Source organism: Salmo salar, chromosome ssa25 (assembly GCF_905237065.1).
Source record: "Salmo salar chromosome ssa25, Ssal_v3.1, whole genome shotgun sequence".
In the NCBI taxonomy this organism is placed as follows: domain Eukaryota; kingdom Metazoa; phylum Chordata; class Actinopteri; order Salmoniformes; family Salmonidae; genus Salmo; species Salmo salar.
The window spans coordinates 5,232,950-5,253,023 of NC_059466.1; the positions used below are offsets into that span (position 1 = coordinate 5,232,950).

At 42.9% G+C, this 20,074-nt stretch overlaps 1 protein-coding gene across 1 annotated transcript in view; it reads left to right on the forward strand.

The window, feature by feature from the left end:
- dnah7 (dynein, axonemal, heavy chain 7) overlaps window positions 1–20,074 on the forward strand; it is a 278,292-nt gene that overhangs the window by 154,455 nt on the left and 103,763 nt on the right. The window contains 4 exon segments of the mRNA XM_045707381.1: window positions 728–882; window positions 4,244–4,434; window positions 17,788–17,921; window positions 18,317–18,652. Coding sequence (XP_045563337.1) covers window positions 728–882; window positions 4,244–4,434; window positions 17,788–17,921; window positions 18,317–18,652 — 816 coding nt within the window.

The following is a 20,074-nucleotide window of genomic DNA, read 5'->3' on the forward strand; positions in this document are numbered from 1 at the left end:
TCTCTAGGATTCATAACGCGTCTCCTTCCAGAGCGGAATGACGGCTGCGTGGTCCCATGGTGTTTATACTTGCGTACTATTGTTTGTACAGATGAACGTGGTACCTTCAGGCGTTTGGAAATTGCTCCCCAAGATGAACCAGACTTGTGGAGGTCTCCAATTTTTTTTCTGAGGTCTTGGCTGATTTCATTAGATTTTCCCATGATGTCAAGCAAAGAGGCACTGAGTTTGAAGGTAGGCCTTGAAATACATCCACAGGTACACCTCCAATTGACTCAATGGATGTCAATTAGCCTATCAGAAGCTTCTAAAGCATGACATAATTTCCAGAATTGTCCAAGCTAGTTAAAGGCATAGTCTACGTGGTGTATGTAAACTTCTGACCCACTGGAATTGTGATACAGTGAATTATAAGTGAAATTATCTATCTGTAAACAATTGTTGGAAATATTACTTGTTTCAACCTTGTCTTTGTGTTTAAACATTTTAGTATCGAACCACTGTTATATATTTTTCTGTCTTATCGTCCCGCAACTGTCCCAACATCTGTTTTGAACCGTCCCAGGCATAATTTTTTTTCGTCCCCTTTCATTTCGAGCCCTGGCCACACTGTCCTCCCAGTGTGTGTGTGCCTGTGTGCGTGTGTCATGTATCAATTGTGCCTAACTGCTCTCTCTGTGTGTGTGTGTGTGTGTGTGTGTGTGTGTGTGTGTGTGTGTGTGTGCAGCAATGCCCGACGGTGGCCCCTGATGATCGACCCCCAGGGCCAGGCAAACAAGTGGGTAAAGAACATGGAGAAGGCCAACAGTCTGCACATCATCAAACTGAGCGACGGAGACTTTGTGCGCACCCTGGAGAACTGCATCCAGTTTGGCACACCAGGTGATCTCCCATAGCCTGGAATCCAAACCATATTGTGAAGTGGAACTATGGTTAAACTGAGCACATGAGTTTGGATGCCAGACTAAAACCACTAGCCTCTGGTTGGTGCAGTACTCCTGGTCACCTGAAGGGGTCTCCTTTCACCACAATAACAGATACAGATGTGAATCTGTTTTCAGGATCAGAGAACACAGAAATGTTATGTGGTGGTGGGCCTTTGTTTCTCTATTCTTAAGGGCGAGAGTTTTATTAATGATACTTACAGTTTTAGATACATTTACATCTACACCCCCAGGACCCTTGGGATGAGTAAACATAGGCTACTGCATAGAAATAGATTCAATTTATATGTGCTACTGTACATAACAAATTAGATGTGTGTTCAACTAAGTGTGTTGGTTAAACCCTTGGTTAAATCCATGTCTCTTTGCGGGAAGATGGAAGCTGACTATCATCTTTGTGAGTAGATGGACGCAATCTTTTTTAGATTAACATGTTTGTTGGTTGTTTCTGTTGATCTCTCTTTGTTCAAAACGTCCCTTAATGACCTTGAGTTTTAGCCCTGAGGTGGATTTGCATTGCCTCAATTCCCACTGCCATCGTATAGACTTGACTGTTGTGCCCTCAGTATTTATTAGTTTTACAAAACTGCGTAGAAAATGTAGAACCATATCTGCTTAAAAGAAAATGCTAATATTGTTAAATATTTCTTTTTAAATTGGGGGGATGTGTATACCACATCAAATGTCATTTTTTCCTCATACTTTTTATAATGATTCATATGGTTTTCATCTGTATGATTCAATTGTTCACAATAACAAACAAACAAGCTTTTACCAATCCAGTAGCTCTTTTCGCGGCATAAGACTGTGCGAGCGATACAAAGCACAAATATAAAAACAAAGCCCAACTCGGGTTAGCTGTCAGGCCAATATGTACTTACAGGAACAGCATTTACAAGTGCTGTGTCCTTGTACTTGGTATTGATATTTTTTGGTATTTTATTTGGATCCCCATTAGCTGTTGCGAAAGCAGCAGCTACTCTTCCTGGGGTCCACACAAAACATGAAACATGACATAATACAGAACTTTAATAGACAAGAACGGCTCGAGGACAAAACTACATCAATTTTAAAAAGACACACGTAGCCTACATATCAATTCAAAGGGTACAAATAGGACAAATAGTCTAGAGAGAAACAGAACCGTGTGTTATGTTCGCCTCCGCTATATTGCTTTCCATACATGTATTTCACTGTAAATGGCCATTCTATATCTCTCTCTTCAACTCATTATTATTATTATTATGAGAAAATGCATTTTGTCTCTTAATCACATCTACGATAGCCTATCCAAAGGCAAAGTGCAGAAAACAAATAGGCATCCCCAGTGGAATGATTAAGACATTGGAACAAAAGTTTCTGTATGACATAACTAATGACTAGTAATTGTCTGCTAGGAAGTGTAGTACCATGGTCCTTAAGGGTCCTATAATGGAGTGTCACGGTGCTAACCAGAGGATGTTGGAAGGGGGGTCAAAGTTGACTATTCTTATTATGTTATTTCAGGGGTATCAGCTCAGAGCAGGTGTATTACAGAGTAGTCTATAATTTGCCAAGGGTGGTCTAACCTGGAAATAAACCATTTTACAACTAAAAGTTGCAAACACAACACTCTTCCCAGAGGGTAAAATTTGTATGTTTTTACATATACTGCTCAAAAAAATAAAGGGAACACTTAAACAACACATCCTAGATCTGAATGAAATAAATAATCGTATTAAATACTTTTTTCTTTACATAGTTGAATGTGCTGACAACAAAATCACACAAAAATAATCAATGGAAATCCAATTTATCAACCCATGGAGGTCTGGATTTGGAGTCACACTCAAAATTAAAGTGGTAAACCACACTACAGGCTGATCCAACTTTGATGTAATGCCCTTAAAACAAGTCAAAATGAGGCTCAGTAGTGTGTGTGACCTCCACGTGCCTGTATGACCTCCCTACAACGCCTGGGCATGCTCCTGATGAAGTGGCGGATGGTCTCCTGAGGGATCTCCTCCCAGACCTGGACTAAAGCATCCGCCAACTCCTGGACAGTCTGTGGTGCAACGTGGTGTTGGTGGATGGAGCAAGACATGATGTCCCAGATGTGCTCAATTGGATTCAGGTCTGGGGAACGGGCGGGCCAGTCCATAGCATCAATGCCTTCCTCTTGCAGGAACTGCTGACACACTCCAGCCACATGAGGTCTAGCATTGTCTTGCATTAGGAGGAACCCAGGGCCAACCACACCAGCATATGGTCTCACAAGGGGTCTGAGGATCTCATCTCGGTACCTAATGGCAGTCAGGCTACCTCTGGCGAGCACATGGAGGGCTGTGCGGCCCCCCAAAGAAATGCCACCCCACACCATGACTGACCCACCGCCAAACCGGTCATGCTGGAGGATGTTGCAGGCAGCAGAACGTTCTCCACGGCGTCTCCAGACTCTGTCACATCTGTCACGTGCTCAGTGTGAACCTGCTTTCATCTGTGAAGAGCACAGGGCGCCAGTGGTGAATTTGCCAATCTTGGTGTTCTCTGACGAATGCCAAACGTCCTGCACGGTGTTGGGCTGTAAGCACAACCCCCACCTGTGGACGTCGGGCCCTCATACCACCCTCATGGAGTCTGTTTCTGCCCGTTTGAGCAGACACATGCACATTTGTGGCCTGCTGGAGGTCATTTTGCAGGGCTCTGGCAGTGCTTCTCCTGCTCCTCCTTGCACAAAGGCAGAGGTAGCGGTCCTGCTGCTGGGTGGTTGCCCTCCTATGGCCTCCTCCACGTCTCCTGATGTACTGGCCTGTCTCCTGGTAGCGCCTCCATGCTCTGCACACTACGCTGACAGACACAGCAAACCTTCTTGCCACAGCTCGCATTGATGTGCCTTCCTGGATGAGCTGCACTACCTGAGCCACTTGTGTGGGTTGTAGACTCCGTCTCATGCTACCACTAGAGTGAAAGCACCGCCAGCATTCAAAAGTGACCAAAACATCAGCCAGGAAGCATAGGAACTGAGAAGTGGTCTGTGGTCCCCACCTGCAGAACCACTCCTTCATTGGGGGTGTCTTGCTAATTGCCTATAATTTCCACCTGTTGTCTAGTCCATTTGCACAACAGCATGTGAAATGTATTGTCAATCAGTGTTGCTTCCTAAGTGGACAGTTTGATTTCACAGAAGTGTGATTGACTTGGAGTTACATTGTGTTGTTTTAGTGTTCCCTTTATTTTTTTGAGCAGTGTATTTTGTTCTAATCCGTTTTGCACTCATTTATCTGCTCAGTATTATTGAACAAAGCCCTGTTGTTTCTCAGTGCTCCTGGAGAACATTGGTGAGGAGCTGGATGCCATTCTGGAGCCCCTGCTGCTGAAGCAGACCTTCAAGCAGGGCGGTGCCATCTGCATCCGCCTGGGAGACTCCACTATCGAGTATGCCCCGGACTTCCGTTTCTACATCACCACCAAGCTCCGCAACCCGCACTACCTGCCCGAAACTTCTGTTAAGGTTAGACTACCATAGAACGCACACACACACACACATACGCGTAACACACACAGGACACACACAGAGAGGAGGGAGGAACATATGCACACTCACACACACGCAAACTGATTTGTAACATGCCTCCGTTATACTTTATTGTTGAAGGTGGATGCATAGCAAAATAATTCTTAATTACAGATGCTGTCAAATATACAGTATTGGCACCCTAGCACAATTCAGTATTTCTTATAAAATAAGTTCATATAAAAAAAAATGTTTGGTGTTCACACGTATTTGTTTGATTTACAACTGCACAGGACCAAAAAAAAACATTAAAAACTGAAATGTATATGTTTTCATTCAACATTTTTTTTAAAGATGAAACAGATCATTCTGGTCTCCATTGTAAAATGCAACTGTATTTGATAATATCTGTAATTAGGATAATTCATCCCTTTTTTAATACAATGAAATACAACAAAAACTGTTGTGTGAATAAGTAACAGCCGTAGATGACAATTTATAATTTATGATCACTGTACTGGATTTGAGCAATTATACCAAAGCATGTACACACATAGCTAAGATAACCTATTTAGGCAATTGCATTTGAAGGAAACTAGCATTCGAGCTCCATAGGTGTTGAACTTGCGAGGCTTCATTTCAAAGCGATGCCTCGCTAACACATCTACCTCTTTAGAACGACAACACCTTTTGCAGCACAAGACTTCTGCATAGACTCTGTTCTTCCCCAAGTGTGACTTTACAGTATGTGTGTTTCTATCCATAGCTGAGCAGCACATGTGCCTGAGGCAGGTGTAAGTTTCTTCTAATGAGCCTTTACTGCTCATTCACGCCTCCCAGAGCTCACTTGCATGCAGATGTGCAATCTTGTGCTAAGTGAAGTGAAAATGATACGATGCAGAATTATAGGGGAGTCTGTCTATACCTTTCTCCCTCATGTAGTCTTTAGAAACGGTTTCTGCTCCATACAAAATTGCTGAGCATCGTCGTAGCATTGGAGCATAGTCTATGATTATAATAGGCCTCTTATTTTAAAATGAAAATTGTAACATTCAGACTTTGAAATGGTGTTCTAAACATCAAATATGGTACTGCTCTTAGAACAAAACTGTACACCAGATCCACCCTACTTAATAATTGCAGTGCTTTTCAGACAGAGTTTCAGACAGCTGCTGCGAAAGTATGATATCTCTCTCAAAGAGGGAAGGGAGCGAAGATTACAGCGAGTTACGCACTGCAGTTTCAGGGTCACAGCACTTGAGCAAAGATGCATTTACCCCCCAACACACATCAGCCAATCACTCCATATTGTCCCATTTAACGTAGCAACACCAATACAAGCGAGTGTGTGTCCTCGGGCAGGCCCCCAGAAAAAGCAATTTTCAGAAAATGCACATATAAAGTGAATTGCATTAGGGAGAAAAAAAGGCATTACCAAAGATCGCATTTCGAGCATCTATTTGCAGGGCCACCCGCCTGTTTTTTATAGGCCCCCATTAAATAGGTTCAGCTCATTTTTTACGAGCACTCTTTTTCCTGACTGCCTAGAGTACACTCTCATGATAGGCTCTCATTCTTCCCATCGAGCCATATTTTAAACACAATACCTCCAATCGGAGCAGGCCCAGCGCCGGCGCCAGAACTAATCAGTTCGATGGGCCTTTGATTTCCATAAGCAGGCACGTTTTTTTCACGGAACCTCCATATGTGTGCACGCTTGCGTGCCATAGGAATTTTGTGAGTTTCAAGTTGGGGAAGCTTTCAATTTATCCTACCATTACTACCAATCTGCGTGCCAGTTTCATTTCAATAATACAATTTTTGTTTCTCAAAATCATTGTCAAATGGTTAATCATAAAAATCTGAAGTAAAACGATACAATTCTAAAAGTTAAAATTCAACTATGGCGAGAGCACCAGCCTCTGCCATTTGGACACATTGATACACGATTATCCATTGGCAGCTAAAGAAACGAGCGCATAGAACTCAGATATAGCCTATAGGCCAATGCAGAAGTAACCCTATAACTTAATCATCAACTAAGTAAAATACATAGGCCTAAAGCCGACAAGTAAAAACAGTTTGAAAATATTTCACAATCATCTCTCTACTCCGCCTGTCTGCCTCCCTTTCTTTCTGTCTTGACTTGAGCTATTGCTAGTGAAGTACAACATTCTATCAAATCATCAACTGGGTCGACCTGAAGCTGTTGCCAGCAAACTTGCAACATTGTATCAAGTAGCCTATTGACGAGACAGTGAGCTTGGGACAAACCGCCGGTTTTTTATGTTGTTTTCACTGGATATAGGGAATCAACAGATCATGCTGTTTTGCTCTTTCACACCAAGGCTTGGTGAAGAAGAATATGGCACAGAACAACATGGCTGACGTTTTACATTCTCCCAACCAACTGTGCTATTTTGTTTTGTGTAACTTATTTTTTAACTTATTGTGTACATAATGTTGCTGCTACCGTCTCTTCTGACCGAAAATAACTTCTGGATATCAGAACAGCGATTACTCACCGCGGACTGGAATAAACTTTTTCCTTTAATGAGTCCGACGAGAAGCATATCCTGCTTTCACTGGAACAGGCCCAGATCCACGCCTTTTGCATGAAGAAAATACTCAGGAAAAGGGGCCGCAGATCAGGCAGCCTTCTGAAAATCCGTAGGCGAGTGAGTAAACTCCCACTGCCATCTATTCTTTTTGCTAACGTGCAATCATTGGAAAATGAAATTGATGACTTACGATTAAGATTATCCTACCAGCGGGAACTCAAAAACTGTAGCATCTTATGTTTCACCGAGACGTGGCTGAAGGACGATACGGACAATATAGAGCTAGCGGGGTTTTCCGTGTACTGGCGGAACAGAAACGCTACTGCAGGGCAAGACGAGGGGTGTGTGTCTATTTGTCAGTAACCGCTGGTGCGCAATGTTTAATATTAAAGAAGTCTCGAAGGTATTGCTCGCCTGAGGTAGAGTACCTTATGATAAGCTGTAGACCACACTATCTACCAAGAGAGTTCTCATCTATATTATTCGTAGCCATCTATTTACCACCACAGAACGAAGCACTAAGACCACTCTCAACCAACTCTATAAGGCCATAAGCAAAGAAGAAAATGCTCACCCAGAAGCGGTGCTCCTAGTCCCGGGGACTTTAATGCAAGCAAACTTAACGAGTCGTTACCTCGACGGCCCTAAAATAACTTCATTGGACTCTATGTAAATTGGAAACCACATATCCTGAGGCTTCATTTTTTGTAGCTGGAGATTTTAACAAAGCTAATCTGAAAACAAGGTTCCCTACATTTTTGCAGTATATCGAATGCGCAACCCGGGCTGGCAGCATTCTGGATCATTGCTACTCTAACTTCCGCGACGCATAGAAAGCCCTCCCTCGCCCTCCTTTCGGCAAATCTGACCATGACTCCATTTTGTTGCTCCCAGCCTATAGACAGAAACTAAAACAGGAAACGCCCGTGCTCAGGTCTGTTCAGCACTGGTCCGATCCACGCTTCAAGATTGCTTCGATCACGTGGACTGTGATATGTTCCAGATAGCCTCAGACAACATGATGTATACGCTGATTCGGTGAGCGAGTTTATTAGCAAGTGAATCGGTGATGTTGTACCCACGGTGACTATTAAATCCTTCTCCAACTAGAAACCGTGGATTGATGGCAGCATTCGCGCAAAACTGAAAGCGCAAACCACTGCTTTTAATCATGGCAAGGCGACTGGAAACATGACCGAATACAAACAGTGTAGCTATTCCCTCCCAAGGCAATCAAACAAGCTAAGCTTCAGTATAGAGACAAAGTAGAGTCGCAATTCAACTGCTCAGACACGAGACGTATGTGGCAGGGTCAACAGTCAATCACGGATTACAAAAAGAAAGCCAGCCCCGTCACGGACACTGACGTCTTGTTGCCAGACAAACTAAACAAGTTCTTTGCTCGCTTTGAGGACAATACAGTGCCACTGACAAGGCCCGCTACCAAAACCTGCGGGCTCTCCTTCACAGCAGCAAACGTGAGTAAAACATTTAAACGTGTTAACCCTTGCAAGGTTGCCGGCCCAGACGGCATCCCTAGCAGTGTCCTCAGAGCATGTGCAGACCAGCTGGATGGTGTGTTTACGGATATATTCAATCAATCCTTATCCCAGTCTGCTGTTCCCACATGCTTCAAGAGGGCCACCATTGTTCCTGTTCCCAAGAAAGCTAAGGAAACTGAGCTAAATGACTATCGCCCCGTAGCACTCACTTCCGTCATCATGAAGTGCTTTGAGAGACTAGTCAAGGATCATATCACCTCCACCCTACTTGACACCCTAGACCTACTCCAATTTGCTTACCGCCCCAATAGGTCCACAGATGACACAATCGCAATCACACTGCACACTGCCCTAACCCATCTGGACAAGAGGAATACATATGTAAGAATGCTGTTCATCGATTACAGCTCAGCATTTAACACCGTAGGACCCTCCAAACTCGTAATTAACCTGGGTCTCGACCCCGCCCTGTGCAACTGAGTACTGGACATTCTAACGGGCCGCCCCCAGGTGGTGAGGGTAGGAAACAACAACTCCACTCCGCTGATCCTCAACACTGGGGCCACACAAGTGTGCTTTCTCAACCCTCTCCTGTACTCCCTGTTCACCCATGACTGCATGGCCATGCACGCCTCTAACTCAATCATCAAGTTTGCAGACGACACTACAGTGGTAGGCTTGATTACCAACAACGACGAGACGGCCTACGGGGAGGAGATGAGGGCCCTCGGAGTGTGGTGTCAGGAAAATAACCTCACACTCATCGTCAACAAAACAAAGGTGATGATCGTGGACTTCGGGAAACAGCAGAGGGAGCACCCCCCTATCCACATCAACGGGACAGTAGTGTAGAATGTGGAAAGTTTTTAGTTCCTCGGCGTACACGTCACGGACAAACTGAAATGGTCCACCCACACAGACCGCGTGGTGAAGAAGGCGCAGCAGCACCTCTTCAACCGCAGAAGGCTGAAGAAATTTGGCTTGTCACCAAAAACACTCACCAACTTTTACAGATGCACAATCGAGAGCATCCTGTCGGGCTGTATCACCGCCTGGTATGGCAACTGCTCCGCCCACAACCATAAGGCTCTCCAGAGGGTAGTGAGGTCTGCACAACGCATCACCGGTGGCAAACTCCCTGCCCTCCAGGACACCTACACCACCTGATGTCACAGGAAGGCCAAAAAGATCATCAAGGACATCAACCACCCGAGCCACTGCCTGTTCACCCCGCTATCATCCAGAAGGCGAGGTCAGTACCAGTGCATCAAAGCTGGGACAGAGAAACTGAAAAACAGCTTCTATCTCAAGGCCATCAGACTGTTAAACAGCCATCACTAAAATTGAGTGGCTGCTGCCAACATACTGACTCAAATCTCTAGCCACTTTAATAATTACAAATTGGATGTAATAAATATGTCACTAGTCACTTCAAACAATGCCACTTTATATAATGTTTACATACCCTAAATTACTCATCTCATATGTATATACTGTACTCTATACCATCTACTGCATCTTGCCTATACCGCACGGTCATCGCTCATCCATATATTTATATGTACATATTCTCATACACACAAGTGTAAACTAATGAATAAGGTAGTTGTTGTGAAATTGTTAGATATTTCGCTACACTCGCGTTAACATCTGCATGTGACCAATAACATTTGATTTGATACATGTACAAATTACCTCAACTAACCTGTACCCACGCTCACTGACTCTGTACCGGTGCCCCCTGTATATAGCCTCGTTATTCTTATTGTGTTACTTTTTCTTATTACTTTTATTTTAGTCTACTTGGTAAATATATTCTTAACTCTTCTTGAACTGCGCTGTTAATTAAGGGCTTGTAAGTAATCATTTCACGGTAAAGTCCACACTTGTTGTATTCGGCGCATGTGACAAATAAACCTTGATTTGGTTATTGATGTTGGAACGAGCTTTCAAATTCTGAGGAACTATCATCCCCAATGGATGTTAAAAAAAACAGACATTGTTGACTTACTGTGTGAGGTGAAGAAAAAATTACTGAGAAGCTCAGCTTATTAGTGGTGAACGTTGTGACTTATGACAATCAGAATTCAAACATTGCCAAAGGGGCACTTTCCTACTTTTGCACGCAGAAGGCCAGGTAGGTCTACTGCTGTGTGCTCCCTCAACGTTATTAGGAAAGAGAAACCAGACACATGCTCATTGCTCTCATGGAGTACTCCAAACAAAAGACAATGAAAAAATGTCTGAAACTCGTAATGGTTATGAAATGAACCAAAACTTGTTTCTCACAAGTGTGGCATGTTGTGATCTCCGCAACAACGTTTCCAGTCCAAGAATGAGAATGGTAAATCACTGTAATTAACCTTTCTGGTGCAGACGTTCCGCTAGCGACCCACCTCGACCACATCCGGTGAAAAAGCAGAGCGCCAAATTCAAAATATAGAAATAGTCATAATAAACATTCATAAAAAATACAAGTGTTATACATCGGTTTAAAGATTAACTTCTTGTTAATCCAGCCGCTTTGTCAGATTTCACAAAGGCTTTACGGCGAAAGCATACCATGCAATTATCTGAGGACAGCGCCACGCTTACAAAAGCATACAAACATTTTACAACCAAGTAAAGGAATGACAAAAGTCAGAAATAGCGATAAAATTAATCACTTACCTTTGAAGATCTTCATATGGTTGCAGTCACAAGAGTCCCAGCTACACAATACATGTTTGTTTTGTTCGATAAAGTCCCTCTTTATATGCCAAGAACTTTGTTTGTGCGTTTTGTTCAGTAATCCACTGGCTCCAAGGCAGTCAAAACATGCAGACGAATACATCCTAATAGTACTGGTAAAGTTTGTCGAAACATGTCAAACGATGTTTATAATTAATCCTCAGGTTGTCAATTGTCTAAATAATCGATAATATTTCAACCGGACAATAGTGTATTCAATAGAAAAGAAAAACAACGAAAGGTGCGCAATCGGTCACGCGCGCAAACCAGCTCTACATTCTTCCTCAGTCCACTGAGAGAAAGGTCTCATCCTTCTTCATTTTTCAGAAAACAAGCCTGAAACAATGTCTAAAGACTGTTGACATCTAGTGGAAGCCATAGGAACTGCAATCTGGGTCCTAACCCAATAGATACTCTATAGGCATTCAATTGAAAATACCCACATCAAAAAAATCCCACTTCCTGGATGGATTTTCTTCAGGTTTTCGCCTGCCATATCAGTTATGTTATACTCACAGACATTATTTTAACAGTTTTGGAAACTTTTGAGTGTTTTCTATCCAAATCTACCAATTATATGCATATCCTATTTTCTGGGCCTGAGTAACAGGCAGTTTACTTTGGGCATGCTTCTCATCCAGACGTCAAAATACTGCCCCCAAGCCATAAGAAGTATTAATACATGCATTAACAGAAATGAATGTAACCAAATGACGGGGATTAACTTTATATTTACTAGGCCTACTGGTGACCTATGTAATGGAGAATTGATCAAAAATAAACAACCAAAGGGCAAACAATTCACACAATGAATACGCAATAATTAGTGGGAGACAGCTGAGCGCATTCTGGAGAGCTGAGTGCATTCATTATCGAGAGTGACGCACCATATCTTTGCCACACACCCTTCCCATTCTTCTTGTGCAACATGTTTAATTATACTCAAGACACATTATCTTCACACATATTTTAGAGGCTTATCACTGACAGCCACAACTCAGTCAGCTAGACCTATTGCCACGCGCACTACCGAAGTTGCGGGTTTCCCAAATACACACTTGAATTGTTTTTATTTAGAGAGGATGAAGCTGAAACCAGAGATCTGTATATAATGACGAGATGCTCATGTCTCCGCCCTAACAATGGGAGTCTTTGTCCCAAAGGCGGGAAGGCAGGCGACAAGCTTAGATCTGCATATTATGTCCATAGAAACGCATTGGGCTTATTCTGGACAGATTTTGGCAAGAGTGAGCCCTCTGTATGTTACACGGAGCAGAACAGGTGAACCCAAGAGCAGACTCAGATGAGGAGACTGGGATGAGGTAACCAAGGTATTTATTGAAACACAGGGGAAAGATGGGGTGCAGGCCAGGGGAAGCTCGGGCGGGTTGCAGGAAACCAGGTGCGGAGGCTGAGGCTGGAGCGAGAGGTGTTGAGACAGGGTAAGCAGTTCTGGAGGGGAATCCAAGAGAGCAGTAGAGTGGGGGATCCAGGACAGAGTAGCAGGACTGACAAGACGTGGGACTGGAGACGGGCCAGAGTCATAGCGAGCAGAACTGTAGCGGAGAGGAAAACGGCGTCAGGCAAGGGAAAACAGGCAAAACAGGATCTAAAGAGCAACAAACTGCTAGAAATGTAGACTGACTGAGCAGAGATTACGATCTGGCAGCGTGGAAGTGGCAGGGCTTAGTATTTGTAGAGGTCTTGATTATGGAACAGGTTGCAGCTGGTGGAGATCTGCTCTGACTCCAGCACACCTGTCTCCGCCCACAAAATCACAAACACACACACACAGAGAGAGAGAGAGGGAGAGAGCACTGGGGGGAGTGGCGGTAGGTCAAGGAGACACAGGATAAGCAGTAGAGGAGGTGGCAGGAGCAGATGTAACACTATATGTAGCCCATGTACAGTATCTGATGTTGTCTGGACAGAAATGGTATGACATGCCATACTCTTTTGTTCCAGACAGCATCAGATAGATGGTCTACACATACTTAGACAGAGGGGCACTGTTTCACTCGCTTTAATGCTTTAACTGAGATTGATGCTTCTTTCTGTCGGTGGGAATCTCGGTCAAACAAATAATCAATATTTTATTTAGACGGGCAAGGAGGTGCAGTAGGGCGGGCCAGGCCCCCTAAAGCCCTCCCATAACGCCGGAGCTGCCTAGGCCCGTTAAAGGGTATACTGTATATGAAACAGGGGGTCTTGGAGAATGAAACCCTTCACCAGGCTCCATAGTATTATTTGTATTATATTTATTAATATTTGATCCCCAAAAAATAAACAATATTAATTTTAAACCAACAGTTTGTAAAGTACTTTTGAACGTTCTGTAAGTTTGGCGTTCTGAAACAATGGAACCAGTCAATCAATGCAGCATATTACTATAGCACAGATCATAGAAATAACTGGGAAAATTATGAATATTTTTTATTAAATTTATAGCACATTGCCTAATACCAGACCTGCCTATTCATTCATGTAGGTATCTGATTTTAGAAATAAAAATGAATCTCTATTTTAAGCATCCACAAATGCGACAGGGCTATATGGTCAATTGCACGCGCTTCACATTTTAGCATTGATCATGCAATGCATGCATGCATTCACAGTTGGAAGCTAAATAGGTAGCCATAACCTTACCTACTTTCACAGCCTGCTCCAGGCATAAGCGATATAAGCAGTCGCTTACGGCTGCAGGCCACTAAGTGGCCCACGACCCCCCAAAAAACAAATTAAAAAAACTATATATTTTTTCTTAGGAACTCAGTCGGGTCTCAATTTACTGTTGAGATTGAGATTAGTAGAATACACAAGGTTCAAGTTAGAATTTTGGTTGTGCATCAGCAATTTTTTTCTTATGTCAGTCACTCAATTAGCCATGTCAGCTAAGAATTTTTAGATTGGTAAATTAGTCTAGCCAGCTATCTAAACTTGTATTAATGCGAATACCGACCGGGCATGCTGGGCACATATCCAGGGGCCTGGACCTCCAGGGGACCCACACTGATTTTGTTAGTTACTCTCACTCAGATGTCATTAACTTGTCATAATTAATGTCCAAATGTGTAGAATTGCAGGAAATTATGTAGCTTTAAAACTGAAAAAATGTCTCTCCACCCAATGGCAAAATGGTTAGAATTGCCCCCCCAACCATGTCTCGCTTAGGGCCCCCAAAAAGCTGTGTAGGCCCTGCCTACTTTGTTGGATAATAATCACAGTTGAAAAAAAATCATCATAAACTCATTTAGGCCTACTGGAACATGACAGCCAGTCAAAGGTAGGCTACCTCTTTTTGAACTACTTCATTGATTTATTGAAATGACCTTAGCATTTCTGTTGTCAATACTGCGACCACAATACAGTAGCCCAGTAGTAGCTACAGTAGCCTAGTAGTTAAAAGTTGTCTGTGGTGCTGAAATGTGGAGACGAGGGCGCTCAAGTCTATTACAAGTGGTGCCCGGTCCAACAATCAGGAGAATGGCACATTTGATTTCCATGTCTAACTATTCATTACAGTATCTAGACAAGTGAGTGCTTTGTTAACTTTATTAGAAATAGCTTACATTTTGAGAGGTGGAAAATGTGCGCAGGAGATCAAGGACAAGATCCTGGAGGTGCTGTCTTCATCGGAGGGCAACATCCTCCTGTGGGCTGCCAACTCCTCTCTCTGCCTTGTTAGTGCGCTGTGCTGTCCCTCCAATAATTGCTTGAATAATAGGCTAGCTAGTCCAAGGCACAGACCATGGCGTGTTTTCTAAGATGAGACCATGGCAGCTAGCATTCAGACCTTAGCATTCAGCTAGCATTCAGACCCTGACTTTTTCCACATTTTGCTATGTTACGGCCTTATTCTAAAATGAATTTAATTATTTATTTTTTTACTTCAGCAATCTACAAACAGTACCGCATAATAAAAAACAGAAATACCTTATTTACATAAGTATTCAGACCCTTTGCTATGAGACTCGAAATTGAGCTCAGGGACATCCTGTTTCCATTGATCATCCTTTAGATGATTCTACAACTTGATTGCAGTCCACCTTTGGTAAATTTAATTGATTGGACATGATTTGGAAAGGCACACACCTGTCTATTTAAGGTCCCACAGTTGCCAGCGCATGTCAGAGCAAAAACCAAGCCATGAGGTCAAAGGAATTTCCGTAGCGTTCCAAGACAGGATTCTGTTGGGGCACAGATCTGGGGAAGGGTACCAAAACATTTCTGCAGCATTGAAGGTCCCCAAGAACACAGTGGCCTCCACCATTCTTAAATGGAAGAAGTTTGGAACCACCAAGACTCTTCCTAGAGCTCCCCCCCCAGTCAAACTGAGCAATCGGGGGAGAAGGGCCTTGGTCAGGGAGGTGACCAAGAACCTGATGGTCACTCTGACAGGGCTCTAGAGTTGGGAGAACTTTCCAGAAGGACAACCACCTATGCAGCACTCCACCAATCAGACCTTTTATGGTAGAGTGGCCATACGGAAACCACTCTTCAGTAAAAGGTACAAGATTCTCTGGTTTTATGAAACAAAGATTGAACACTTTGGCCTAAATGCCAAGCGTCAGTCTGGAGGAAACCTGGCACCATCCCTACAGTGAAGCATGGTGGTGGCAGCATCATGCTGTGGGGATGTTTTTCAGCGGCAGGGACTGGGAGACTAATCGAGGCAAAGATGAACGGAGAAAAGTACAGAGCGATCCTTGATGAAAACCTGCTCCAGAGCACTCAGGATCTCAGACTGGGGTGAAGGTTCACCTTCCAACAAGACAATGACCCTAACCACGCAGACAAAACCATGCAGGAGTGGCTTCAGGACAAGTCTCTGAATGACCTTGAGTGGACCAGCCAGAGCCCAGACTTTGAACCCAATCGAACATCTCTGGAGAGACCTGAAAAAAGCTGTGCAGCAACGCTCCACATCCAACCTGACAGACCTTGAGAGGATCTGCAGAGAAGAATGGCATAAACTCCTCAAATACAGGTGTGCCAAGCTTGTAGCGTCATACCCAGGAAGTCTTGAGGCTGTAATCATTGCCAAAGGTGCTTCAACAAAGTACTGAGTAAAGGGTCTGAATACTTATGATACTTGTGGTAAATGTGATATTTCCGTTTTTTATTTTCTATAAATTAGCAAACATAAAAAAACTAAAAAAAAATTTTGTAATTATGGGGTATTGTGTGTACATTAATGAGGGGAAAACACAACAATTTAATACATTTTAGAATAAGACTGTAACGGTAACAAAATGTGGAAAAAGTCAAGGGGTCTGAATACTTTCCGAATGCACCGTACGTTCCCAGTCAGTAGTCTTTTGGATGTATGGGTAGGCTACTCCCGTGGATAGGCATTGAGTTGGACAGATAACAGTTTTTTTTATTGAATGAACATCCCCTGGTCAATCCATCCCTATGTTTTTTATTTTTTATTGTAAAATTACTGTGTTATTATTATGATATTACAGCTGTTGTGATCGGCACATTTCAGTGATGAATAGGCTTTCCAAATCACCTTGTCATCTATTCATCACTCTATTGACATGGACATCTGTAAATTATTTATCCAAAACATTGTAACATCTAATTTGTATGCTGGGATATTGTGTCAGAATTTTTTTAATAAAAATTGTGTCAGAACATTTTGTTGCAAAATGCTTTCATAGGATAGCTACATGTGCACAATGTTTGCAGTGTCAGTGCACTCAGTGGTTCCCCCAGTGATGTCTCTATAAATGCACATAAAAAGTAGTTTTAGGGGTGAAATTAGATTAGTATTGGTTGTGAATAGGCTACTGGGTGGTTGTTGAGTTGTTTTGTAATGGTTGTTTGCCCTGCTAAAATGTTTCATATACACCTTTTAAGCCAGGCCAAAGGAACTGCAGGGAGCGCAGATTTGACAATTATTTGAAAATGGCTGCTCCGGGATTTATACAGGCTTTGAGAGTCTTTACCACCAGCTGAGCAGGCCTTGGCATTAATATAAATTTAATTAGATGCCTGGAGAAGTGCACTCATTTATTAGAGCTGGGAGTAGATACCAGATATAGGCTTTTAACCTCTAGGATAGTAGGCCCTAAGGACTGGGTGTGTGGGTTGAGATGTGCTCACTTCTCTCACTTGTGATAGAGGAAAAAGGCTATTGCTGTAGCTTTTAAAAAAGGCTATTACAGTAGCTTAAGGTGAAAGTTACCACTGTGGGATTGGATAGTAGTGAAGTGCGAACCATTAAATGAGCACACCTAAAGGAGATATTATTTCTCTCACTCACTCACTCACTCACTCACTCACTCACTCACTCACTCACACACACACGTTTGCATGTTAGTCATTTAGCAGACGCTCTTATCCAGAGGAGCAATTAGGGTTAAGTGCCTTACTCAAGGGCACATCGACAGATTGTTCACCTTGTCGGCTCGGGGATTCGAACCAGCGGCCTCTTAACTGTTAGGCTAACTGCCATCCCACGCACTACTGTGTAAACTATAGTGGATGTTTGTCGTTTGTGAAGGCTGATGTATTGTTTGTTTGCCCTATACTGTATGTGTGTACTGTAGGTGACCCTGCTGAACTTTATGATCACCCCCGAGGGCATGCAGGACCAGCTGCTGGGCATCGTGGTGGCCAGAGAGAGGCCTGACCTGGAGGAGGAGAAACAGGCCCTCATATTGCAGGGGGCCGAGAACAAGAGGTAATGGCTTAGTGCAGGGGTATCAAGTTTATTCCATGGAGGGCCTAGTGTCTGTTGGTTTTGAGTTTTTCCTTTCAATTAAGACCTAGACAACCAGGTGAGGGGAGTTCCTTACTAATTTGTGTCTTAGAGAGAGAGAGAGAGAGCACATGTAAAGATGGGTTTTTGTTTGATAGAAATCTGTGTTGCCAAAAGTTAATATGTCATAGGCTACGTCACATGATCACCAGAGACGTTTGAGCAATACCAATAAATAAATAAATAAATATATTTTATTTTTAATCATGGTCAACAAATGGGGGAGTTCCAATCATTCAGTCTGTTCAAACAAAGGAACAGGTAGCACAGTAGACTCTGGTACTAATCACATGACCTTTCCACCCCCTCCCCCCCAGGCAGCTGCAGGAGATCGAGGACAAGATCCTGGAGGTGCTGTCTTCTTCAGAGGGCAACATCCTGGAGGATGAGACGGCCGTCAAGATCCTCTCCTCGTCCAAGGTTCTGGCCAACGAGATCTCGGAGAAGCAGGCCATCGCCGAGGTGACGGAGGTGAAGATCGACGAGACGCGCATGGGTTACACTCCCATCGCTGTGCACTCTGCCATCCTCTTCTTCTCCATCGCAGACTTGGCCAACATCGAGCCCATGTACCAGTACTCACTCACCTGGTTCATCAACCTCTTCATCGCTTCCATCGACAACTCGGACAAGAGTGACATCCTGGACCAGAGGTAGCTAGCTAATTAGCAAATTGTGATGAAAATACTTTTGGCGGAATACGAATATTGCAGATAGTGTGTTTTTGATTTGCACACAGTATTAGCGTGTCATGGATGCTGAAAGTTAGTAAGCGGAAGTGTTCCATTGAAGTCAATTGACATTTTTAAACATTGTCTAGCATAGGATAAATAAGCTTGAATGTCAGTGCATTCATATACCCTGCATAAATATTTCCCCAAAGAGTGGTGAAAAAGGAAATAAAAAGTAGATGAACTACTCATTCAAGTGAGTGAGCTCCCCACCCATTCCTATCCTTACGGTAACTAATTGGTTGTCTGTGGGTTGTCACAGACAAAGACATTGCTGGTACATAGCTGTAGCTTATTGACACGTTACTGTCCGGCCTGGCAGTGTTTTTGACTGACAGCCTTTAAAAGTTGTCAGTACTGCTTGCTCCTTTAACCTAAGTGTAAACACTGAATCCAAAATGGATGCCTAGTGCATTGACAGACACATCAAAACACACTAGCTCGAAGCAGACTGCAGAACAGGCTACAGTCCTAGAGTCCTAGCAGCCCTAATCAAAAAGTATGTTTGATTTAATGCAGTGGCATCACTCAGAGAGATTTAATGGCCACTTCATAAGATAAATACAGTAGGGGGGAGAGGGTTCCATCATAACCAACTAAATCTATTGTCTGCATAATGAGTAGAAGTCATGGCAGATGAGAATAACTGTCAATGCAGCATGTAGCCTAACTAATAAATTACTTGTTGCACGTCTGCTGTCAGAGTTTGCACTCCATAATTTGCATGGGCAATGTTTTAGCTCTTGCCAAATGATTGGTTTTTGGTACTGTAGCCACTTTGAATTATTGACAAAGCATTGACCGAGCTATATCATTGGCTACTGTTAAACCTATCAAATATGTTTTTTTTTAGTAGGGACAGATACAAGTAGGCTACATTGACATATTGTAACGAACCGTCAGAAGTGTTGAACCATAGCAGACCTTTGCAGAACATAGTTGTATTTTGTAGTTTATTTTAAAATACCAACTTTTCAAATTCTGGAGGTAGTTGACTATAGTGAATCAACTATTGTCAACTATTTCCTTCAATATTCAAATACAGGTCTCAGAAAAACAAATAATATTTTAAAGTATTTGAATATATGCAAGTTATTTGAAAGCAAAACAAATATTTATCTGATGGCTGCCAAATATTTGATGAAGAACCAAAATACAGTTAGTTGAATCAGTCTAAATATATTACAAGCATATGGTTTGGAGGGCTCTTGAATATTAATATAGCCTAGCTGGAATTAAATACATGATGGACATGAATAACCTCAACATTAGAGTCGACCACTTTTGCAGCTTCAAAATGACTAACACATACATTTTCATTATGAGTGAGACATAAGGTAATAC